The sequence below is a fragment of the Eleginops maclovinus genome, chromosome 11 (assembly GCF_036324505.1).
Source record: "Eleginops maclovinus isolate JMC-PN-2008 ecotype Puerto Natales chromosome 11, JC_Emac_rtc_rv5, whole genome shotgun sequence".
Classification (NCBI taxonomy): domain Eukaryota; kingdom Metazoa; phylum Chordata; class Actinopteri; order Perciformes; family Eleginopidae; genus Eleginops; species Eleginops maclovinus.
In genome coordinates, this window is record NC_086359.1 from 6,091,325 (window position 1) to 6,116,983 (window position 25,659).

Consider the following 25,659-nt stretch of genomic DNA (forward strand, 5'->3'; position numbering starts at 1 on the left):
CTTTAATTTAATTACATTTTTGTACCCAGATGATATCCGATCATTTTTACTAACAGGACATCAGTGGAAGGACATTTTATTTCCCCCTCCAGTGGAAAGAGGTTCACACATTCTGTGCTATTTTATGCTTTGTGTGAACATCAGGCACAGGGGGTTTGCACATTAACCCAGACCCCCATAGTAAAGTCGGCCTGAAGCTGGTGCCAGGCTTTGGAAGGATGCCACTATCTTTCTGTTTTAACCAACAGGATCTGAAGAGCAACGACTGTTAGTTTTGACCAGTCTGCAGAAAAACGTATCAACTCTACATGTAGGTAGAACAAATATTCACACTCAGGATTGGAAGAAAAGGTCAGGGAGCTGAACCCTCAGCGCCTCTGCTGCATCAGATTATATGGCGGCCAGAGAAGTACAGATAAATCATCCGGGCTCTTAATCTGAACAAATGTAAGCTGGTGGGGCTTCAACCACAAATCCCTCTTTTAAAAGATAAAGGGAGGAAGATTCTGATTGCTTTTCACATCCATTTTTGCTCAAAGAAGCACCTCACATCAGCAGGAGTCATTGTTTGTGACTGGGTGCTGCCGCTGAAATGTTAAAACAGGCTTTGTTTTATTTTAGATTTAGACTCCTCAAAGGAGGAATCAACACTTTTTGATTCTTAAGTTCTTGTTTCCAGGTGTTTGATGTCTGACATCCTCGGGCCGGATGTTTCAAATCTTCATGAATCTCTATCAAAATAGCTCTGCCTTGTTGTTTTGTTTTTAACGCGGAAGCAGCTTTCTCCTAAAGTGGACGTAGCAGGCAGAACTGCACAAAAGAGAGGAACGATTTTCATCAGTTTGCTGCGCTTGGTACCAGAAAAACAATGTTTGCCAGCCGCGGTGGAAGTGGAGGAGGTAAAGGAGGGAAATACTCAGTGGAAGACCTCTATGGCATCAGTAAGAAGCCCAAGGCGTCGTCCTCCTCTGGGAATATTGTGGCCAAATCTGGAGCCCGGAGCAGCAAGACCTCGGACCAGAGGACCGAGTCAGAGGCTCTGGCTTCTCAGATCCTGGAGGCGGCGCACAGGCTGGTGGAGCGACGCCGACTGGAGCTCTACCTGAGAGAGTGTGGCCTCTCCCTGGCCGAGTTCGAGGCCGAGCGCTCTGCAATGACATACAGGTGAGAGGGAAAGAGGCACAAAGTAGAAGCAAATGAAGTTATAACATAAACCAAAAAAGCTATTTCATTTTTGAGTAGAGGACAGATGGATGTAAAAACAACAACATAGAATTAAACATTTATGTTGCATTCATACAGACCCATTCAAAAAGAAGTTAGATTTGCTGCTAAGCCGTAGGACAAACTAAACATTAAAGAGAAATAAGGTCAGACCGTTCTGCACTCAGACATCTGCGGGTGATTCTTTTCAAATAGCACATTTAATATTTTTACAATATATGACTAATGCATGAATGTTTGAAAAGGACTGCAATTGAAGGCAGTGAGTGGAGACATCAGTCCTGGGTGGAGAAAAAAGAAATATATTTGCAATATATATTTTTTTTTCCACCAGTGACCTAGAAAGAAATATCAAGCGTTTGATGAGATTTCAAAGCACAGCAGAGCTGAATAAATGTGGCTGGACTGCGGAAACATCTGCCTGTTTGGGGATCAACAATATTAATGCCAGATACAATGACTTATATGGGACTTTTAGTTCAACCATTGTCTAATTCTTCTCCAAAAGACAGCTTAGAAAAGTCAACAGCAGTGGGGCATGTGTTTAAGGTTAATGATGCATGATTCTGCAGCAGGGGACACAGAGTCTGTGGTTACAGTGTTTGTACCTTTACAGAGCTGATAGCTGAAGTATCTTGAGATGATATTTGGTTGCCATATATCCGTTTCCACTGAAAAATGGGCGAAAAGACCAAAAACATGGAGGGAAAAAAAGCATTTTGTTGCATATTTTGCCATTGTTTGCAAATTCAATATCAGAGGCGAAAACCATTCATCATTTATCAGCCAAATATATACATGTATGCATATCTTTTTTCCAACACAGTGTTCCTTTCACAAGGTATCATTTAATTGAATCTCATACAGTCTCACACAACCATTAATAGTCCAGCAGAGTTGCCTCTAGGTGGCAGCGTCTCTCTGGTGTGAAGACACAACAACCCTGTGGCACAAATACATCAAACCAGAGAAGGAGAAAAATCTTCTGCAGCAAAAAGAGGAACATTTGTACAAACAAGAGACATTTCTCATGGATTCTCTGATGTATTTGCAGAGTTCTCTATCAGCATACATTTGATTGAACTATCAAGTAGGAAAGCAGTTTAATAGTCTCTTCCAGCTCTCCATCTCTTTAACTGTGACTCTCCTGTCTGTAATGGCAGCAGTCTCTATACAGCCTCTCAGCATGATGCATCACATTAAAACTCCCTCGTGACTCATTAGTTGTAATCAACACAACAGCTAACAATCTGTGCCGGCGTGCTGGCTAATTTATCGCTTTTGGTGGAAACACCCATTTCCTTCATCAGCTGGACTACACATTTGGGAAATTCAAATGGATCCTTAACGATTTTGAGGGCTGAAAACATAATCTTGTCATCCACAAAAAACAAAACAAAACAAAAAAGCCTAAAGGTTTGACATATTCACAACTGGATTCAGAAATGTGATGGATTTAGCTCAAAGTAATCCTACTAAAAGCGTTTAATAACTGTCCTCTTTGGGACGGACTGGATTGTTTCAATACAAACCAAAACCACAAAAAGAACAAGATGTACTTCAAAGTTCAGGGAGGATAAATGACCTCAGCATTGCTAAACTACATGCACAACTCATGTAGAGGCATACCACAAACAATTTCCAGCTTTCATTATTCTACTTCAATCCAAGAAAGTCAGTAAGCTATGATGAGCTCTGCTGCCACCAGAAAAGTGACACTGTTGGAGATGTTTCTTTACTCCATCTCTGCAAGATTGTCCATTTAAGAACAAGCTATTTGTTATTCAATTTTATGTAGTACCCGTTTATACTGCTCCTGTTTTTAAATGACAACTTAGCATTAGAGAGAGAGATAGATAGATAGATAGATAGAGAGAGAGAGAGAGAGAGAGAGAGAGAGGGAGAGAGAGAGAGGGAGAGGGAGAGGGAGAGGGAGAGGGAGAGGGAGAGGGAGAGGGAGAGGGAGGGAGGGAGGGAGGGAGGGATGGATGGATGGATGGATGGATGGATGGGTGGCGGGGTAGGTAGGTAGGTAGGTAGGTAGGTAGGTAGGTAGGTAGGTAGGTAGGTAGGTAGGTAGGTAGGTAGGTAGGTAGGTAGGTAGGTAGGTAGGTAGGTAGGTAGGTAGGTAGGTAGGTAGGTAGGTAGGTAGTAGGTAAGTAGGTAGGTAGGTAGGTAGGTAGGTAGGTAGGTAGGTAGGTAGGTAGGTAGGTAGGTAGGTAGGTAGGTAGGTAGGTAGGTAGGTAGGTAGGTAGGTAGGTAGGTAGACCCCAGTTTAACACACCTTTTATTCATTTTAAAGTGATGATGGTGAACATTGTTAGACTTAAGGTGAATGTTATGATTATGTGTTTCTAGATACAACAGAAAGGGGGATTTTTGGAAAATGTGGTTTCAACATCCACATATTTGTGCCGGTGATCACTACAGAGCAAGAGATCATTCAACAATCTTCTCTTTTAAAAGTTCAAAGTGATATGTCCTTCTCTTTTTCTTCATGAATATATCACTGTCCCAACATGTATTGAATGTCTCTTTAGAAACAGCTGATTTTCAGCTCCATGTTGCAGTGTGCTGACAGCTGACTGCAATCTGCTCTGGCATCATCCTGGGACTGCAGATTGCTCTGAAGCAAGATTTCCTTAGCCAGACAAACAATTTGCGGTTATGACGAATGTGTGCCTGCATTTTTTATTTCCACAAGAAAGGTTTTTCTAGCAGATTGAGCAAAATCTGAGAACTTCCTGGATTGACTGTCCTCTCTAAGGTTATGGAAGAATAATTTAGATTGTGAACACAGCCTAGAAGCAACTATCATCATTGCCTGGCCTCCAAACAACACATCAGTTTAATTTTAACATGATGTAATGCAATATGATATCCCATGCTATGCTTTATTTTGATGTGATGTGAGGTGACTCAGAAGCCATGAATCTGCTCTTTGTTGTGAGACTATGATGGCACGGTGTTGCAGGATGACTTCTGGTGATGTTGGCATTAAAACACGGCTGATTCAGGATCTGAGTGTAGAAGGGTGTGGTAGAATAGAAAGACAGAGCACTGCATGTTGACAAGGAGAGAGACGTGTGGAAATGGTGCTCTGTCGACCCTAAGTGCAATTTGAAGTGATAGTGTATCAATAATGTGACAACAAGCCTTTTTTGAGTGATTATTTCCAAATGTTGTAATAGCTCCACTAACACAATATGACGCTGTGATGAAGTGTGGTCATCCGTGTGATGAAAAATGTAGAGATCACACCCGCGAGAGAGAGAGAGAGAGAGAGCGCGAGAGAGACAGAGTGAGAGAGCATCTCGCAAACCCCCACATTGCGAGTGTGCCGTGAACATTTTGGAGCTTGTGGAAAGGGAAAGTATAAGAAAATAAAGTGGGTCTGTGTGCTGACAGGATGGGTCTGAGGGAGGGGGCGTCGCGCGTGAGAGATGTCTGATTTCTGGGCCAGTGTGCCGGCGTTTTTTTCAAATCCGTGCACCGTGAGATTTGGTCGAATAACGGAAGAGCTGCACAGCTGCTGCCGGTATGTGAGCGACTTCTTACACTGAAGGTAATACAAATTCGGCTCTTGCTTTCTGTTTCCTCTCTCTCTCTTTTGCATCAATTTGATGCTGCGTGAGGCTGCTGGGCGATGATGCATCGGTGGGCTCTGACTGTGTGAATACGCATCATAGCAAGTCTATTTCCCTTTGCTCGGATTGGATTCCTCGGGAATGTAAATTCGAGCAGTTTTTTTTTTTTTTTTTTTGCTGACCCACCTTGCGACAAAAAAAGAAAATTATGACTTATTTCGACGCGAGGTGCGAAGATGCCTGTAGCTGTGGTTTTGTCATTGCTGCGGCACACTCCGGAGCTCCCCGGCTCAAGACCCACAACCTCAGCTGAAGAGAAGACAGCGATCTATCAAGTGTTTTACCAGCCAACATAAGCCATAGGAGCCCGTGCATGTATGTGCAAGGAGGCCGTGCTGCTGACACTCTCGAGGGAAGCTTCTGTTGCACGCAGGTTTTGAGGGGGTTCCCAAGAACTGCCACATCCCCAAATCCGTCTGAGGACTGCTGTGAGCTTACAAGCCGCCTGATGGTTTTTGGAAAGCAGCCCTGATGCATCTTGTGGGTGTGAAAACTCAAAGAGCCCTTTTGCCAGGTTTGAATCACCAGACAGGAGACAGTGCAGATGGTTACTCTGTGTGTGTCATGTTAGAGGCTGGACTCTTGCCTGCACCCTCCAACTCTCAGCCGAAATCTCTGCCCTGCCCTGTCTGAGCACTTTTTGTATGAGCGTCAGTGCTTTGCCACAACAATCAGCACCAACAGTGTGTGTAACTACCCCCGCCCTCTTCCCCAAATCAAAAGCCCCCGGAAACCAGGGTCAGGATGCAGGTGTCTTTCGCCTGCACTGAGCACAACCTCAAGAGTCGCAGTGAAGACCGGCTTTGTGGCCTTCGCACTGCTCCACCTCCTGGAGGAAGCAGTGGAGGAGGAGGAGGAGGTGGTGGTGGTGGTGGAGGAGGAGGAGGAGGCGGTGGAGGGGGAGGTGGAGGTGGAGGAGGTAGTGGACAAGGAAGTAATGGCAACTACATGTCTCAAGGCTCGGTCAAGACCAGGGAGGGTCCCGGGTCGCGCCAGGCTCCGCACGGCCATGCCCACATGAAGGAGGCCATCGGGCGCCACACCAGCATGAAGTACAGGTGAGTATGGAGATAAGGAGCTCCAGGGGTTAAGGGTTAATCCACTGTCACACTGGTTTTCATTCCACTATGATAATCACGGCATTCTGACCCCCAAGATTATTCCACAGGTAGTAGATTATCATAATGAGCGTCAGTGGCAAATCCCATGCAGGGATGTGGTGATTGGATCTGCACATCATGAAGCCCCACCAACCAGGCTTTCTATTTTCTGTTTCTCTCCATCTCTTTGCCGAGATGTGAGGTCACCAATATGCATCCTGCATATTGGTGACAATTCAAGCTAACCTTAGGTTCACCTCATATCATATTTTGCAGGCTGCCTACATGCAGAACATCCATTAGCGATGATGTAAAGCACCTCATCAAATGCACATTCAGCAGTGATTTTACTGACATCATAAAATATGGCATTAACGCCTGAAAATGCTTGCTCTGACAGGTGTAAAAATGCTGATGCAGTGCATACCAAACAGCTGTAATGTTATCACAGTGTAACAGGCAGTATGCATAGGAGCATTTAGGTGCTTTATGCAAATTTGGCCCTGCCTTCTTGGTCTTTACCACAGATTAATTTGCCTCTGAATAATAACAGCTTTCCACCACCAGAGCTTTTTATGGAGGTTTAAAAAGCATTAAGGTTTCATTAAAAAGTGTTGCAGCATCATATGCACCGAATACTGCACATACCTGGTCAGAGTCATAATGTAGGGGGAACACAGACCAGACAAACAGCAAAGGAAATAATGCTGATCCTTCTCTGTTAGATTTGATTAAGCTCCTTGATGGATCAGAGCTTCAGTTCGGACAGTTGTTCATGCAGCTTCCACTTACACAGCACTGTTCGTATATAAAAATGCATATAGTAACACACTAGAAGATATAGGACCACAGTATGCTGCGGTCCATAGATACGTGTGCTTCTTTGACGCTGTTAAACTCAGTAACTGGAGGTTTTTAATTACCCGTTTTCCTTGTAATCAGGTTCATTGAATTGCCAGCTTTCTTCAGTTTTCATTTAATAGGAAGTCTAAAAAGGGAATGAGGCACAAGATGAAACCTGGATACCTCCACTACGGATTTGTCTTCCTAGAGAATTGCATACATTCTTCTGATTTGGTGTTTTCTTCACAGCCGTCTCTGGAAAAGTGTCCCTAGCAGGGAGTGCAGCAGCACAAAGTCTATATAGCATATGGCCAGCTCCAGTTGCCAGTGGCAACACCCCAGGCATTGCCTTTAGTTTGTGTCTCTCTTATTTCCTAATCATTCAGCACTGCTGTCGCTTATCAGCCCCTTCTCTTTAAACCGAGTCCTCTGAAAGCCCACCGCCCGGCCGCAGACTGTGTTTGATGCAGCACGGCGGTCGGACATTCTCCATTTTCCACTGCTGTCACCACCACACTGAGGTCAGGGAGGAACCAGGATCTGCATAAAACATGTACGCACGCTGTGATGGGTCTGTGTGTCCGTGCAGAGAGGAAACGCTGGGGATATCTTCACACGATGTGGACTGAGGCCTTATGAACATCACGCTAGAGCAGAAGTCAACAGCTAAAGAAGTCTGATCCAGATGGTAGAACATGTTGCAACTATTTGGCCTGCTTGTTAGCATTGTTTTAATTCCCCTGCCATCACATTAACCTGAATATTCATAAGACGCAGACAGTGGCACTTGCTGCCAGCTATCTATCCCATGCTGCCCCCTCTGTTTGAGTATCTCTATCTCGCCTTTCTCATCCGAGTTTAAGAAAATGCAACCTTAAATGGAAAGGTGTGTGTGTGTGTGTGTGTGTGTGTGTGTGTGTGTGTGTGTGTGTGTGTGTGTGTGTGTGTGTGTGTGTGTGTGTGTGTGTGTGTGCTGTGTTTGTGTGGTAGTAAAAAGGGGACAAATGTGCAATCAGTGTGAAAAACAGAGAAATGGCAACTGTCTCTGTCTGTCTGAATTCTGTGACAGAATTCAGTCATTTCTTTGTGATATATAAATGAATCTTTACACACTATATGTTTAACATACAGTAATATTTCGGACTGGGTTGATTAAGTATAATTGTGTGATTAGAATAACTGCGGTACATTCACATCAACTTGACCAAGGGAACAGTCATGTGTTCATCACATCAGCTCATTTTAACGTATTTTAAAATTCTAAATCAAAGCCTCAAGCACATAGTTATATCAGGTAAAAACAGCAGCCGTTGTCTTTTGTTTTTTTCGGGACCTGTGGAGGTGAGTCTCGCATGTCACTCTGTTTCTATGGTAACAAAGCCTTCTCTTCTCTTTCCTTCAAACGCAACCCGGTAAGCAGGTCAGGTACACTCCCAGGAAAGATTTATCCACCATTGTTTTTGACTTCTCCTCATATATTTCTGTATTGCCATGGCGTCAGGGCACATTGTATCAGTTGGAGGCTGCTGGATGCATCTATCTCAATGCAGGATTGAGAGGGAAAACATTTAAATAGAGTCTTAACACAGTACTAACAAACATTGTTCATGAGGGTTGAAGAACTTAATTGAGAGTGGGAGAGAAAGGGAGGTGTTCAGGGAAGACGTCACGTTCATCTGCTGTTTCTACATCCATCACGCTGAGGTTTTCAGGAAGTCAAATTGAACTATTGGCAACATTTCTATTATCATTTAAGCTCATAATACATCAAAGCAAAAGTGCAATTCTGTGAAATACTCTTGCTTGCAGAGAATGAGATGATAACATCAATACCACTCCAAGCAGGAGATGGTATCAATCATCTCTTGTAACTAATTGTCACACATTTGACACAGCTAATTATCTTCAGTTTTCTTTTTCTTTTGGTCGTTTGATCTGAACTCAAGCTTCCATCTTTTTCAAGGACTTTGACCTACATCTTATGGTCATCATCAGCACATGGAGTTTCCTCAGATTCTGTGAAGTGGCAGAAAGCTCTGGGAAAAGTGTGTTAGTGGAACTGTGGATTATTTTGTGAAGCTACTTTTCCCCACGTAATACACATATGCCTCTAGTTGAATAAACACATTTCCCAACAGTGATAAGAAAAGTAGATACTAAATAGACATTCCCTGTGACAGGATGATATATAGCTAGAGAACAAGGCTTAAACTTATTTGCATTTCCATCAGGATTCAAAGTGTCATGACATTCATCCATTCAGAGAAGCGCTGTGCTCTAACGGAGTACACTTGAACAGTGAGTTTTGAAAGCCTGAACTCTCAGCAGCTGATGGAGTAATGATCGAGTTGATGGTGAACAGGATGAACAACCCTGTGAAGTTGTACAGACACATTGTGGAAACCGGTGCCTGTTTAGGAAGAGGCCGATTGCTTGGCCTTCAGTATTGCTGCTTTTTGATTTTTGAAAATCGCTTATTCAGATTTTAGACTACACACTGAGAGAAATACACCTGCAAAGACAGAATTGAAACCCTTTGAATTGCTGAGTATAAACGTCATTTGGGTGTGAAACCTCGTAAACAGAGAGCACTCTGTACCTACCATGCTGTTTGGCGGTGTGTCAGCGAATCTTGGTACCTTGCCAAGACACTACTGAAAAATATGTCCCATAGATGTCAAGAGCTCGTGCTGGCCAATGGACTTCTAGCAGTGATGGGACCAAGCCATTATTTTGCAAGTGAAGACTGACAGTCCCTCAAGTCCTAAACTTAAGATGTTGAATTCCACAACGTTGCACGTATCTCCTCAGATTAGTTTTGTTGTCAACTTTTGATTGTTTTTGTCTGCGTACGAAAATGAGAATCTTTGGTATTATTTCCTCCGATTTGTGCTTAGTGACAAAACATCAACGTACAGTGCAGGTGCCCCAGCCAGTTGCGCCACGGCCGGGGCCAGTTGCACAGTTTCTTAAAACATACTTCTTATAGTGTGGGGGAATGATCAAGTATTTTCTGGTCAAGCAGCTCAAGTGCGAGTGGAGTAACAAGTTATCGGTATGCAGGTTCAAGTCAAGTTGCAGGTCTTTTTCGATTTGTACTTTTAGTCTCACTCAAGTCCACACCTCTCATCCTCAACTGCCAATTATGAATCCATATAAATGCTTGTGGTGTCAATAGAAGAACAAGCATATAAACTCTTTTCATTTTAGTCTGATTACATAAAACCAGTCTCAGACTTTCGAATTTGCAGTTTGTTAATTTGATCTCCTACTTTAACCTGGTTATAGAGTTGCCTCATACACAAAACCCAGTCAGAGCTGTAGAAAAGGGTTAACAGAGCAACATATTCTCCGTTTTGTAAAGCCCTATGGACGCCATAATGAATACCAAACAGTGGTAAAATATTGACTTCACAGAGTGGAGTTGTGATGAATGATAATAAAGTGATAATTAAATGCTTTGGCCTCGTTTTGTTATCCAGGAAAAACAATCACTGGAAACAAATGGTTTGTGTAGCACAGAGAATAAAGAGGCAGCGCTGCAACAACCTTGACCTTTACATTTTCTCTCGCTGTGTTTTTTTATTTCCAGTTGACCAGGCAGATTAGTGACATCACTATGAAAATGTTTGGTAAAGCTTCACTCGATTTTAAAGAGGACATATAATGCTCATTTTCAGGTTCATATTAGTTTTTTGTGCCTCTAATGTGACATTTGTAATGTTCAAAAAGCTCTTTATTTTTCTCATACTGCCTGTGCTCTTTTCACCCTCTGTCTTAAACCAGAGCACAGTCTGCTCTGATTGGTCAGCTGTTGTGATCTGCCTAGATATGTCCCGCCCTTTAGCCTATAATGAACAAGGTGTTGGAGCGCTAGCCAATAGAAGTACAAGTGTTACCTAGTGATGTCACTATGTTATGGAGGTAAACAAAAGAAGCATTACAGGGGCGTTTCAGGCAGGGGGAAGTGTGGGGGAGACACTCACACTACAGGAAAGGGAAAACTCATAAAACATAATAGGGCCTCTTTAACCTGGCTCCTAATCAAAATATATCCAAATCTTGATCAAACATCTGGCTATTTTTTTTTTATCTGACACATCGTTACATGTGTTAACAGGTTGCTGAATGTTATGATTCTAAAACATGGAATTGTGCCATACTGTATTTGTACAGCTGCAGACTGGAGATGTTAAACGGACTCCACTTGAACACAAAACCAATAATTTGCTGGGTCAGTGTTGTTTGTGACTGTCAATATTTGCCTGTGGACTGAAGTGCTGGCAGCAGTGAGGGACATAATCAGGGGTGGAAAATCCACGTCACGTCCTCTGAAAAAAAATCTGTCAAAGTCAGAGTCTGATATTGTCTATCGGCAGAGAGTCGTCACTATGTCGTCATTATGTAAGAGCAGGAACACAGCTAAATCAAAAAGACACACAGAAAAGTCCCCGAAACGATTCAAATATATAAAATAAATATATATAAAAGTTTAAATGTTTGTTTATCTTTGAGTTAAAAAGCTTCTTAATTGTACCCACTATAGTTAAACATCTTGAACATGCATTGTAAAAGCAATTTCTGTTCTTCTACAACCTTTACGAGCTAATTCCCAGAAACACATGAGGGACAACATGATACCCAAAAACATCTTAGGGTTTGACATTTCATAATTTTAAAGCATGTCATGAGACATTTTACCTTATCTAAAACTGAATGTCTTTAATAAACTCTTTTTTTAATATATATTGAGACGACTAAAAGTTATCTAGACAATCGAGACATTTCTGTATTATTTCAAACAAATAATCTGCCCAATCAATGCAGTCCATTCACACAAAAACAAAATGCCGTTCAATAAAGTGGACATGAGGTAGCATCTGATTTTGTGTGTCTTCATCTCATTTGCTTCGCCCACGTCATGTGTATTTCATAATTAGGACAGACCTAGTTTCAAAGCTGTTTTAATATAAATCAATTAAAAAAACATTACATTGCATGGAAAGTCTGTTGTTCAACCTCATTCATTAATAATAGCTGAAGCGAGAACTAGAGCACTGTCCGAATTACACTTGCTTCTTCTCCCGTAGAGATAAAGACAAGACAACACCACTTTTCTCACTTATAGTGATGTAGCAGCGTGTGATTCTGTCCACAATCTGAGATATCCATCCTGTAAATGAGCGGGAAACTAGTTGGTGGTGCTGAAATCTGTGGAAAATATCAAAAAGAAACACTTGAACAACCTTTCTATCGAGTCCCTTTGCAAAGTTTGCTTTGGATTATCCAGAGGACACACAAAACAGAAGAAGGACATTTTCAGTGCTTTGAGCACCACGAATAAGGATTTAATTAGCCACCAATTGACGTTATTGAGGCAGAAGAAGAATTGTTCTGAACGGGCAAATAAAAGTGTAATTTTGGTGAACTGACCCTTAACAAAAACCCTGAAGCGGTTTATTAAGCTTTATTGAAAGAGAACAGACAGTCCAGCATCTTTCCACAGTGTGTGCACAAAAAAAGTCTGAATACATGTAAGCACACACACACACACACACACACACACACACACACACACACACACACACACACACACACACACACACACACACACAAACACACACATACATTGGTGTTATTAATATACAGTGGGGCAAAAAAGTATTTAGTCAGCCACCAATTGTGCAAGTTCTCCCATTTAAAAAGATGAGAGAGGCCTGTAATTTTTATCATAGGTATACCTCAACTATGAGAGACAAAATGAGAAAAAGAAATCCAGAAATCACATTGTCTGATTTTTAATGAATTTATTTCAAATTATTGTGGAAAATAAGTATTTGGTCAATAACAAAAGTTCATCTCAATACTTTGTTATATACCCTTTGTTGGCAATGATAGAGGTCAAACGTTTTCTGTAAGTCTTCACAAGGTTTTCACACACTGTTGCTGGTATTTTGGCCCATTCCTCCATGCAGATCTCCTCTAAAGCAGTGATGTTTTGGGGCTGTCGCTGGGCAACACGGACTTTCAACTCCCTCCAAAGATTTTCTATGGGGTTGAGATCTGGAGACTGGCTAGGCCACTCCAGGACCTTGAAATGCTTCTTACGAAGCCACTCCTTCGTTGCCCTGGCGGTGTGTTTGGGATCATTGTCATGCTGAAAGACCCAGCCACGCTTCATCTTCAGTGCCCTTGCTGATGGAAGGAGGTTTTCACCCAAAATCTCACGATACATGGCCCCATTCATTCTTTCCTTTACACGGATCAGTCGTCCTGGTCCCTTTGCAGAAAAACAGCCCCAAAGCATGATGTTTCCACCCCCATGCTTCACAGTAGGTATGGTGTTCTTTGGATGCAACTCTGCATTCTTTCTCCTCCAAACACGACGAGTTGAGTTTTTACCAAAAAGTTATATTTTGGTTTCATCTGACCATATGACATTCTCCCAATCCTCTTCTGGATCATCCAAATGCCCTCTAGCAAACTTCAGACGGGCCTGGACATGTACTGGCTTAAGCAGGGGGACACGTGTGGAACTGCAGGATTTAAGTCCCTGGCGGTATAGTGTGTTACTGATGGTAGCCTCTGTTACTTTGGTCCCAGCTCTCTGCAGGTCATTCACTAGATCCCCCCGTGTGGTTCTGGGATTTTTGCTCACCGTTCTTGTGATCATTTTGACCCCACGGGGTGAGATCTTGCGTGGAGCCCCAGATCGAGGGAGATTAGCAGTGGTCTTGTATGTCTTCCATTTTCTAATAATTGCTCCCACAGTTGATTTCTTCACACCAAGCTGCTTACCTATTGCAGATTCAGTTTTCCCAGCCTGGTGCAGGTCTACAATTTTGTCTCTGGTCTCCTTTGACAGCTCTTTGGTCTTGGCCATAGTGGAGTTTGGAGTATGACTGTTTGAGGTTGTGGACAGGTGTCTTTTATACTGATAACGAGTTCAAAAAGGTGCCGTTAATACAGGTAACGAGTGGAGGACAGAGGAGCCTCTTAAAGAAGAAGTTACAGGTCTGTGAGAGCCAGAAATCTTGCTTGTTTGTAGGTGACCAAATACTTATTTTACCAAGGAATTTACCAATTAATTCATAAAAAATCCTACAATGTGATTTCCTGGATTTTTTTTTCTCATTCTGTCTCTCATAGTTGAAGTGTACCTATGATGAAAATTACAGGCATCTCTCATCTTTTTAAATGGGAGAACTTGCACAATTGGTGGCTGACTAAATACTTGTTTGCCCCACTGTAGGTGTTCTCCCCTCTGGAAAGCAGCCTGCTCAGCATGTGTGTGGCATTTTATGACAACTGCAGGAAAAAAAAACTCGACCATTTGCACCTAACCGTCTGTACAGTGTCTTCCTCCAGTGTCAGGTGAAAACAGTGAATGTCAGCATAGTTTCAAATGCTGACTACACCATGACGAAGCACCTGTGTGCCGACTCGCTCTCTCTCCCATTAACAATGTATGGTCAAGTCAGCCAACTCACTATAATCACCTTGTTTGGAGTTCATGATTTATGGCAGGAGAGTGAAAGGGAAAAACACTCAACAAGGGAAGGCCTACTTATAAAGGCCACAGAGAGCATCTGTGTTTCTGTGTGGCCTATTCACGAGTGCATCCATGCGTGACCGTATGAATATTAGTGCCAGAGCTGAAGAGTAATTCCCTTGGAGCGTGAACATTCACGTGAGAGCATTGGACCACTGACGCCTCACAGTATAGATCCTGATGTTGTATTTGCATAAAGTCTTCCAAATCAATGTCAAATAATATATGTTGAATGTCTGCACATGTATGTGTGTGAGAGAGTGTGCGTGTGTGAGAGAGAATGTCGTGAGGGAGATAGTGAGAGGAAAGAGAGCATGTGTCTCTCCAGACTCACTGATAGTAATTTAGCAGACTGCAGCACTGCAGAGAGTGGTGGAGTTGAGAGCAGGGAGGGGGCGGGGGGGCAGCCAGTTGTCACACAGAGAAACAATGACATCCTCCATTACCCGGAAACCAAAAAAAGGTGTTATATGGTGCATAACAATCACGAAACTCACCCACTAATGCACGCTGGTGTCTCTGGTGCTCCTGTAATGACGCACAAGCATGTAAAGCTGTCCGCTCTGTGCACTTGTTTTTTGAATTGAATATAAGCTAATCGAACAGAAACATGCATTTGTGTAACAGCTTTAGATGCTACCGGATGCATGACATTATCACAATGCTGAGTCATGTTGTAGTTGTTGCATTTTGTATTTGTCACATTTAAGATGTGCAATATAACACGTTCATGGTACTCCTGTGTGAGGAAGGTGGTAAACGCAGTTGGATCTAGGCTATAATAAAATCTAATTTACTACCACTGCAATATATCCTGCTAAATAATAAGCTTTTCACAGGCTGCATCCTGCTGTAGACGTCTTTAGATGTTTTTGAATTTCAGTTAAAGTGAAGGTTTTTCCTCACAAAACATGCAGTCTGCTGAAAATCCTATTTGAGGAAAAGACATTTATACTATTTGATTTTTGAACACAAAAATGTCTCTCCTGTGCACATTGTTTATCTCACAGGTGATTTTGAGTTGAAGCTGCTATTCTCTGTCACATTTCAAGGCATTCTGTTTTGTTTTTAAGCCGAGGATAGGTGTTTCAACTAGCAGGGAATATTTTGAGATTACTGTTTTTGGGTCTAATCTTGTCAAATGTTGCAAGAAAAGATTTGCTTGAACATCCCCTGACTAAAGATGAGGCAAGAAAGCACAATTTGATGGATGTCACCAAACAATGCCAGTAAAGGAGAACAAATAATTAAAAAATATATTTAAATGTTTGATTTGAAAAAGCTTCTGAAGTGTGTTTTTTCCCATGTGCCTCATTTATATTTACTCCCAGTGTTCAAAGCGACTCTCAGCGTGTGAGAACAGACCGAGCTGCCATTGGTTGACAAACGAGAGACACATTTCCATACAAGGAATAATCCCCATCAAACGCCACTGACAGTTTTTCCCTCAGTGAAACACTCCCGACCTTCCACCTGTGTACTATTTTGACAGAGTTTAAAAGGAATGACACGAACAATAAGCGTCTCGCACCCACAACAATGACGCCCCCACAAACACGCACACTGTGGGGCACAAGTGCTTACATATGCTGGAATCTAAAAATAGGTTTAGGTCGGCCATTAAAAATAGACCAGAGAAAATAAAAGCAGCACTCGTTCCAGTGAGTCTAAATGCTCTGACAGTCCGTCTTCCTGCATTTGGCTATTTGTGGCGGACGCAGGCAGGCAGGCAAAGAGGGGAGAGGCGCTGGAGATGAAAACACGGTGAGCGGCGAGTTGCTGCAGTTCTTCTCCAGCTGCCTCCCCGGCTAATTAGAATGGTGGAGAGCGCGCAGGGAGGAGCGGACCGAGCGTTAAGCCCACATCATCCTCAGCTGTATATGCTCCTGTGGTCAGAAATGCAGCTCTCTGCTTTCCCTCGTGCTCGCCCTTCAAAACTCAGCTGTCTGGATAATCAAATGTGGCATGCTGGGTAATTGACTCTTCTTAATGCTTATGGAACATTTTGGGCGTTTAAAGTCCAGACAAAAGAAGCCTTTGCCTCTCTGAGATGAGCTGTGCTCCCTCCAGCTGTTTCTCTGACCCACTGCGAGACACACTGAACTGTTAACATACGAAAGGATGAAAGGTCAATTGTTCAGAGATAATTAGACCCACGCTGTAATTTAACCACAGGCGAAAAAGACTTTCACTCAGCAGCTGCATGACGTCCAGGAACACTGTGGAAATCAGTAACATTTAGCAGTGTATCATGTCTTTCATTTAGGATAACTCCCTTTAATGATTTGGTATGTCTTTGCATTCTCATGCTTCATGTGAAAATGCATTTTTGATGATCTTTCTAGTATTTTAAGTAGGCGCCACAAACAACACCAATACAAAATCATTCTTAAATTTGGACTAATTTTAGTGTTTGTATTTATAACCTCTACGGTGACATTTGTACACGCTTTAATGTTCAAAAAGCTGCAGCACCTCTACACCCTCTGCCTGAAACCAGAGTCCAGTCTGCTCTGATTGGTTAGCTGGCCGGCTCTGTTGTGATTGGTCCACTTCTTAGAGCTGCCCCGCCCCTGTGCCCTATGCACAATGTGTTGGAGCTCTAGCCAATAGAAGTACTAGTGTTACATAGTGATGTCATTATGTTACAGAAATAAACAAAAGGAGTCCAATATGGTGCATCATATCTTTTAAAGGTTACCATATGATTGGTCTTTAAAACCCCTAATCGATGGTGAATAAGAGACGCTGAGTAAAAAAAACAACGTCTGCCTCTTAAATGCAGTGGAGTAAAAATAGAATAAATGGGATAAAACAAAAAGTAAGAACCTCAGAAGACAACTGGGTGTGGCTCCTGTCAGTCACGTATGTTAATCTAACCTCTGATCATACCCTCATTTTTTTTTTAACTCTGAGCTTCACTGTCTTTCCTTTGTTTCTTCACAGGAACCTGGGGAAGTCAGGCCTACGTGTTTCTTGCCTCGGGTTAGGTGAGTTGGTTTGAAGGCGGGATAATATTCATCTGCGTTTCCTCCGCCTCAAACTAAACAGACGTCTGTCTCTCCTCTCGCTCAGGCACCTGGGTGACGTTTGGATCACAGATCTCTGATGAGGTGAGGGCTCTGCTGTACGATACGACAATACTTTATTGTCAGATCAAGTCTGACATTTTTCTTGCATCACAGCAGCTCCATTCCCAACATCAACAAGGACTGATATAAGGACAAGAAACAGGGAAGCATTAAATATAACATTGAGGTGCACAAAAGGATGCTTCAGTCTTATTAAATTGCTGTCTCTGTTTGTATGAGAAGTGCATTCCCCAGGACCTGTGTTCATATTGCTTTCATGAACAACAGTACAACTCTCAGTGTTTGTTATCATAGAAATATTTCAGAATCCCACAGCTGAAATAAAAGTATCTGGGTGGATATTAGATATTATCTCTACTATATTATCATCACTGCATCGTGTCCTTCACGGACGACCTCTGTGTAATTGAAAATGTGTCCACCGCCTACGTCTCACAGTCTCATATTCTTTTCTCCGCAGATGGCCGAGAACCTGATGACCATGGCTTATGAGAACGGGGTGAATTTGTTCGACACGGCAGAGGTGTACGCCTCAGGAAGGTCAGGCTTCACTTCTTCCTCCAAGCATCGATTTTACCTTTACATTAATTCCCAGTTTATTGTATTTTGAGATGTTCTTTATGTCTCCTGATGCATCTTGGGTGTCCAGTTTGTCTGCAGATGCCCTGTATGATCTGAATTCAGCATCAACTCTCCTCAATCAATCATGTGTTTCTCCACAGAGCGGAGATCACTCTAGGGATTATTATCAAGAAGAAAGGATGGAGGTGATTTTACTCATTTTTCAAACTGACTTCGATGCATGTGAAAAGCCTTATAATGATTATTTATTTTTTTGAATCCTTAATAATCTGCTTGCTTTTTAAATACACTGGTTGACCACGTGTTGTTTGTTGCTGTCGTAACAGGCCACCATTAAATTATCTCAAGGGAAATTCATACTTTCAAACAAATGAGGAGCTTAAGCCTTGAAAGATTATAAAAGGATTAACATGTTATAGCATGTGGAAATAAACACCGGGAGCTGATTTATCTGACTGCCAATCCTCGAGACACTTTTAATCTGGGGAAAAATAAGGATGAATAAAAGTCAAACTTGAAATCGAGAATCTGTCAATAGTGGTCAACATATTATTTTTTTAATATACCAAAAACTGAAGGCACAGAGAAAGATAATTATGACTGTTGAACTTGCATAACGCACATCGTATTTATATATTAACTTGCTCCTAACCGTTTTATTGCCAGGCGTTCCAGTTTCGTCATCACCACGAAGATCTATTGGGGAGGCCAGTAAGTAAAACTCTAAAAGAGTATGTGCTTTTTTTTGGTCCAATACAAATGATTACTTTAATTTATGCTCTCGATAAAACATCAATAATTTGTGTTTTTATTCCTCCACAGAGCAGAGACGGAGAGAGGACTCTCTAGAAAGCACATTATTGAAGGTAAATGGAAACATTTTTAGAGTAAAGTTACCTCTAAAATAAGAAAAAGGATCAATTCAGAGTTATTTTCTTGAAGTTACATTAAGATAATTCAGTTTTACTGTATATAACATTGCTCTCAGAGTGCATTCATTCGACCCCTTTAGCCCACCCTGAGATGAGTCATTTGATGAGTCTGTAATCTTTGAGTGTGCGCTCAGTTTAAGCCACACCATGTCACAGTGAATACATCAACATACATAAAGATGAAACAAATGACCATGATTCATAACAGCTGAAGTACAAACAAGTACGGCCCTTTGCAGCATTTATAATTGTAAGTATTTGTTCTGTTTAATGGTAGATAAAGTGCGTGATATTGAGTGTTGAAGGATGGAAATGCAGATTGAAATCATATGAGCCGTGGACCAGGAAACTTAGGGACGAATACTCGGTATAAAAACATCTCAAGGTCACAGCACCATCTTTCCAGCCACTTAACCAGTTCCTCCTCCTAAGTGCCTACTGGCCTTGTGTAGAGCAACTTCTTTGTGAATGTTCCAATATAAGTAGCCCTTGCGCGGCAATTTACCAAGGACTTCAATATGCCATCATTGTAATGAGGTTTTGGATTTGAGGCCATGATGTACTTGAGTGAACCATGTGCAAGGACAGTGCTCATATTTGGACTTCATTGGACTGTATTTCTCTTAAATTGTGACTTCTTTATATTGGCAACAGACCCAACATTGTAAAGCTGGCACACAGAAGGTATTGTCACATTTGAGTAGAGGAAAATAGCGTTACCTTTCAATATGTAAAATAATAGATGTTTAACTTGAGTAACGCAGCTGTTGCACATGCATTCCTACCACGCTGACTTGGTGTTAGCCATGCCAGCAATGGGGCTCTATGGACGGCATTTTTGGTCTGTATTTCCTCCAGGATGAATTATCTCAGCAGCAGCTTTTGGATGGATTGCATATATTTTCACAGTGTAAATCAACATTATAAACATGGTGTAACAGTATACCTGCTTTACATGAGCATGTTGATGTTAGCATTTAGCTTAGTGAAGCCTTTCAGATTCACTAGCGAGGCCGTTTCTGATGATGATGTCTAATCTGTGACCATTTCTAATGGCAGGTTTAAGAGGATCCTTATCAAGACTGCAGCTGGATTACGTGGACATCGTTTTTGCCAACAGAAACGACGTGAACAGTCCGATGGAGGGTCAGTGACAGATGTTTGAAATGATTATGCTGCGATCAATTGCCTTCAATGATCAGAAGAGTGTGATGTAAATTTGACGCTTTATACTGTCATTTACAGAGATTGTACGGGCCATGACGTTCGTAATAAACCAGGGTATGGCCATGTACTGGGGAACCTCACGCTGGAGTGCCATGGAAATCATGGTGAGTACGGAACTCGTTACATTGCAGTCAGGTTATGGAATAAATGCTGATCATTAACCATTTTGTTTCTGTTTGTTTGCCACCAGGAGGCCTACTCAGTGGCACGCCAGTTCAACCTGATACCGCCTGTGTGTGAGCAGGCGGAGTATCACTACTTCCAGAGGGATAAGGTGGAGGTGCAGCTTCCTGAGCTCTACCACAAGATCGGTCAGACTCTCAGCAGTCTTGCAGCACAGTTTATCTTGTTTCTTTTATTTGAAGGTTCACCCTGTTTCATTTCAATGTCTTCACTTATTCCAGGTGTTGGAGCAATGACCTGGTCTCCCCTTGCTTGTGGATTAATAACAGGGAAGTACAGCGATGGTGTGCCCGAGTGCTCCAGAGCAGCAATGAAGGTCAGATTGATTTGACTGGCCCTCACTTGGGATTTCTCTCACATGAAATAAGCCTCGAGGTAGTTCTCTCCCTGATCAGTGGGGGAATTGAAGTGTGAAATCAGTACTGAATCAACGCTTGTCTCCATTTTTTCTTCCGTTGAAGGGATACCAGTGGCTGAAGGAGCGAGTGAACAGCGAGGAGGGCCGCAGGCAGCTCGCTAAAATCAAGGAGCTCCATCTACTGGCGGACAGACTGGGCTGCACCGCTGCACAGTTAGCCATCGGTACGACCAGGCAAACAGAGCCCTGATCTGTGACTGTTGTGTGACTGGAGGTTATTGAACACTTTCCCAGATGGACTTTTTTCTCCAACTTTAAATCTTTGCCACAGTACAAAATTATTAATTCAAAATGTTTGTTCACCTTCTGTTCTGTTTGAGTGCTTTACACGTGTCCCGTCTGCCAGTGGGCCTCCACTATATTGGTCAGTTGCAATTACAACATGACTTTTTCCCATTTTTTTCCGTTTAATCATCCGTGTTTATTTTTCACTCCACTAATCGATAATTTGATAAAACAACAAATCTGTAAAAGCACCACTTTCTTGAAAAAAGACGAGGAAAAAAAGCAAGGAATAATAGAATCTCAGTCCATTATTTAACTAACAGGGTATGTTTTCTTTTATTGTTTAGAAAGCATGGCATTGTGTGTATTTGTCCACAATGAATGCTTGCCTGTCTACTATAGAATTTACTGATAGTAGACTAAAGTGTATCTGATCAGACCTCACTCTCATATGTTGGGTATACATGTTTAATTTGTCTATTTGTTTTTATGCTTTATCTCGTTTGTACAGCTTGGTGTCTGCGCAGTGAGGGAGTCAGCTCAGTACTTCTGGGTGTTTCTAATACAGACCAACTACTTGAGAACCTGGGTGCACTACGGGTATTACTTTTCTTTCGTTTAAATATCTAACGTGACATACAGAGTTTGAAATAAAAGATGTGCTACTTTCTTTGTGAAACTTCATTGCCTTTTTGTTTGTCTTCCTCCTTGCAGATTCTCTCCCAAATGACCCCGCAAACCATTGCTGAGATTGATGGCCTGCTGGGAAACAAGCCACACTCAAAGAAAGAGTTGCGCGCTTGAAGATGCAAAACTCAGTGACAGCTTGTGTTTTTTCGAGAAGATGAAGAAGACAATGACGTTGGGAAACATCAATTTTTGCTCTGCTGTATACTCAACAACTTGCATGTCCTCAGCAACATTATGCTTCCAGTATGTGCGCAAATCCATTTTGCGCAGTACATTGTGTCATGTTTGAAAAAAAAAGATCTCTCAATTGTGAAAAAAAACAGGTCATATATTGCTCACTGCCGTTCAAAGACTGATTATTTTTACAGAGGTGCATCCACAGAGACCACGAGAGGCTCAAAGATACTCAACTGCAGATGTTAATCAAATGTTCTTAAATAGAAAAAAACACCTCTGTGCTGAGATGCAACTTTAAAGCGTGAATGGTGCTTTCATTAGACATGTGAGTGTCCTCCCCTCGCGGCTGCCTGTTATTCTCTATGATGTTTAGTACCCAGCATTCAGAGAGCCAAAGGTTAGTACTCATGTGTCTAGCCTGACGTTTCCCATAGTGTGCATGTGACTGGTCTCCCACGCTCACTGCTTCACAGGGTTGGGAACAAGGGATTACTTGTAAAGTCGATAGAGAAGAGAAAAAAAAAACAAGAAACATCACATGCTTTTAAAATCTGGAAAGTGATGTATTACTTTGAAATCACCAAATATTTTCTCATTCTGAAATGATTTTGGCAACACTGCAACGGTAACTGATTTTTGGATTGGAGTGCTTTGTGTTGGCTAATACAATCTAAATTGGCAGTCATGAATCAGAATTGGATAAGATTTTGAAAGTAACTTTCCCAACCCTGCTGCTTTCTCAGCAGTCTTTTTGCCTCTTCTGTTTGTAAACTGTGCGCATGTCCCTTTAAGAGAGAATAGCCCCAACACGGGGTGTAAATGTGGCATGGCTTTTATGGCTTATGTAGATCTGCAGTGCCCTTAAGCCATTTTTTTTACTCTAAATGGTCTGGCAGTTTGATCCAGGATCTGTGTTGGCAGGCACTCTTGCTTTAAAGACTCTCTTCAGTCTGCAGACACGGCCGTGTGTCCATCTGACGTATAATCTTTGTATTGTCCTAAACTGTATCAAAAACATGTTGGCATCACTTTCAACAATGCCGTTATTGTGAAGAGCATCCTTGTTCCAAAATCAGAGGGTTTGAGGCAGTTTGTGGGAAGGTCACTGAGCGTCTGATGCAAAGATTTGGACACACTGTGTTAAAATAGTAGTTTTCAAATGATAGGAAATAAATAAAAAGGCAGAGTTTATCACATGTGATAATACTCTCACCACAGGTCACATGGGGTAAGATTTAGCAAATGTAACTTGTTTTGTGGAAGCCTAAAAATATAGCTTCTCTGCTCATTTCTCTGGGAGTTTTCTCTCTCTCTGTATTGTTTGTTCCCTTGAGTCTTGCACACATGCACACCTGGTTTTCTAATGTGCATTTTATGTCTTTTCCCTTTAGTTTTGTATTGAATTCAATTCTTTGTAATGTGAAGGAGGCGGATTTGTTCCTTTTGTGATTCTCCCATGAAAGCAGCACCAATCTCCAGAGCGGGATGTGTGTGTTTTGATACAGTTGTTTTAGTTGGTACAAGGTTACATTGTACTTATAAATAGGCTTATCTGTTTGACGATGACGAGAAAAAGGTTAAATATATGAATCATGGAAGAATTTTCTGAAGGAGTGGCTGAAGCATTGCTCCTCTGTGACTGTGATGATGTTCAGTTTGACCGGGTGTAGCTTCCAGTGTACATAGATACTTCAATCAAACCTTGAAAATGTAACTCTGCCTGAATGACTTATATTTTGTCTTGCAACAAAGAGAAAACAAGAGAGAAGAGACAACTCATTCTGAATGTATCATGTCTGTTGCTCCAACCATTTCTCATCTAAAGGGACAAAGCACATGTTTTGAAGGTATATTTATTTTTGTTTCGGCACCTGTTACATAACAACTGAACGTGAAAAGGACTCGGACAAAAGGTTATCCGTACACACACACACACACACACACACACACACACACACACACACACACACACACACACACACACACACACACACAAAGTAAAAAACGATTTTGTATTCACTATTCATAACCTGAAGAAATAGGCTATAATGTAAAGTCAGCTCCCATGTTCACATCATAAATAAACTGTTTATTTGTGCTTAGTCAGGAATGTTAATTTATGAGCTGCATATAAACAACCTATCCCAAAGACTCTAAATAAAGCATATGGGCTATTACCCACAATGCTCTTCTAGGAATACATTTGCTACTTCCAGTCATAAGATACCAGGATGATGTTCCTCAAAATGTTATCCCTCAGATTCAAAATGTTGAGAGTGAAATGAGCTGTTTGAACTATGCAGCTATTTCCTCATTTAATAACTCCCCTGCGCTCATAACTTGAACAAGCTAACAGAGACAGATAACACAACCTTGAACTCTGAACACGGTGGCTTTATATCTGCAGCTATTAGTGACCCTCTGAATGTGCATTTTGGTCCTCTTCCTTGTGTTAGGCAAACTAAATGATCATCTTCGTAGCTCTGCAAACCTAGAATTACAAGGAGCTACTTGTGAAATCTCCCACAGGCTATTGTTTGTGCAAACGCACGCATAGATTAAACCGTTACCTTTATAACGGCATGTTTCTCATTCTGGCAGTCGGTGTCACAAGGGCTGATACTAAATATCTTATGGTAAAATTAAGGTTTAAAAAAATTGTTATATTGAGTTGTTTTTGATGTGGACATATTAAATTGCATGTAAAGATAGAAAGCATAGGCAGGTACCAAATTGCTCCAACACATGTACATACAGTAGGATGTATTTTGAAGAATGGTGAGTTGTCTGATTTCCTAACAATCAAGGCGGATAAAAAACACAACTTTAACATGCAATTAACTCTCCCTAAAAGAAAGGTAAGCACTACCAAGCCATGTGATATCTTCACTGCTTCAGAAAATCAAAATGGTACTCAAACTGCAAACTAAATGGACTCCTGTCATCCTCCAAAATGTCCCTCGGGCCCCTGAGTCATTCAAATGGATGTTACAGGGACAATGCGAGGGCTGTGAGTCCAGCGCTGATCTGTGCCGAGTCCACTGGGACACCACATGCTCCCCACAAACAGAAAACATCTGCCAGCCTCTCCGTTGCTGGACTCCCAAATGTCATCAGGAGTGATAGAGGTAACATATGTGTTTATTACCGAGAGCCACCCTCTCAAAGATTATCATATGTGCTGTAAAATATTGGATTTGTCACCGCCAACGCCGTCGGAGAAAAACAGGTTTCACAGCATGATTCATCTTGTTCTGGAGAAGCTGTTGGGACAAGGTGACGAAAAACAGTGAGAAAGGAAGAAGCCGGGCACGTTTGAGATGAACAAATACCCCAACATTTAATAAATACAGTTTCCTGCATGAGTTGCTCACACTCAGTGAAGTTCAGATATTTTATTCCTCTGTCCATTCGCCTCAATTGTTGTCGAAAAACACTTAAACACACACATCAGTGAGTCGCTCCATCACACTGGGAGACCATTCTGCTTAATACTCAGTGTGAAATAATCAACAGCTGAAAACAGAGATCTGCAGCATTTACTTCTGTTTGGGGAATGTTTGATTAAAGCTAGTGTCCAGCTGTTCTGCTTGATTAAAATGACTAAGCCTTAAAAACTCAATTAAGTGTTTATGGCCTGTTATCATGTTTAATCAACGTCTTCAGTAGGAGCACATGAAGTCTGGAGGGCGTAAAACAGTAATATTTAATAGTCTTTCCATAGGGAAATGGAATTTAACAATAATAAATACTAAGATTAACACAAG

At 41.7% G+C, this 25,659-nt stretch overlaps 1 protein-coding gene across 2 annotated transcripts; it reads left to right on the top strand.

Annotated features, from left to right (window-relative positions):
* Positions 1-510: 510 nt before the first annotated feature.
* LOC134872625 (voltage-gated potassium channel subunit beta-2) lies at positions 511-23,994 on the top strand. Of its 2 annotated transcripts, none has more exons than XM_063896003.1 (14): positions 511-1,164; positions 17,313-17,356; positions 17,442-17,479; positions 17,919-17,998; positions 18,181-18,225; positions 18,707-18,751; positions 18,863-18,906; positions 20,032-20,118; positions 20,218-20,303; positions 20,390-20,510; positions 20,604-20,698; positions 20,844-20,964; positions 21,537-21,625; positions 21,740-23,994. In XM_063896003.1, the coding sequence occupies exons 1-14, from the start codon at positions 869-871 to the stop codon at positions 21,827-21,829; spliced, it is 1,281 nt and encodes a 426-aa protein (XP_063752073.1). In that variant the 5' UTR covers positions 511-868; the 3' UTR covers positions 21,830-23,994. The 2 variants fall into 2 exon arrangements, with proteins under 2 accessions (XP_063752073.1, XP_063752072.1); XM_063896002.1 differs by lacking the exon at positions 511-1,164 and adding an exon at positions 4,559-5,929.
* The last annotated feature ends 1,665 nt before the right edge of the window (positions 23,995-25,659 follow it).

What these genes read in the sequence shown, in the direction of transcription:
- LOC134872625 (XM_063896002.1), top strand. Translation starts at nt 5,616, where the DNA reads ATGCAGGTGTCTTTCGCCTGCACTGAGCACAACCTCAAGAGTCGCAGT. An exon ending in TAGAAAGCACATTATTGAAG is followed by an intron (nt 18,907 to 20,031) that starts GTAAATGGAAAC and finishes TTCTAATGGCAG; the next exon opens with GTTTAAGAGGATCCTTATCA. An exon ending in CGCTGCACAGTTAGCCATCG is followed by an intron (nt 20,965 to 21,536) that starts GTACGACCAGGC and finishes TCGTTTGTACAG; the next exon opens with CTTGGTGTCTGCGCAGTGAG.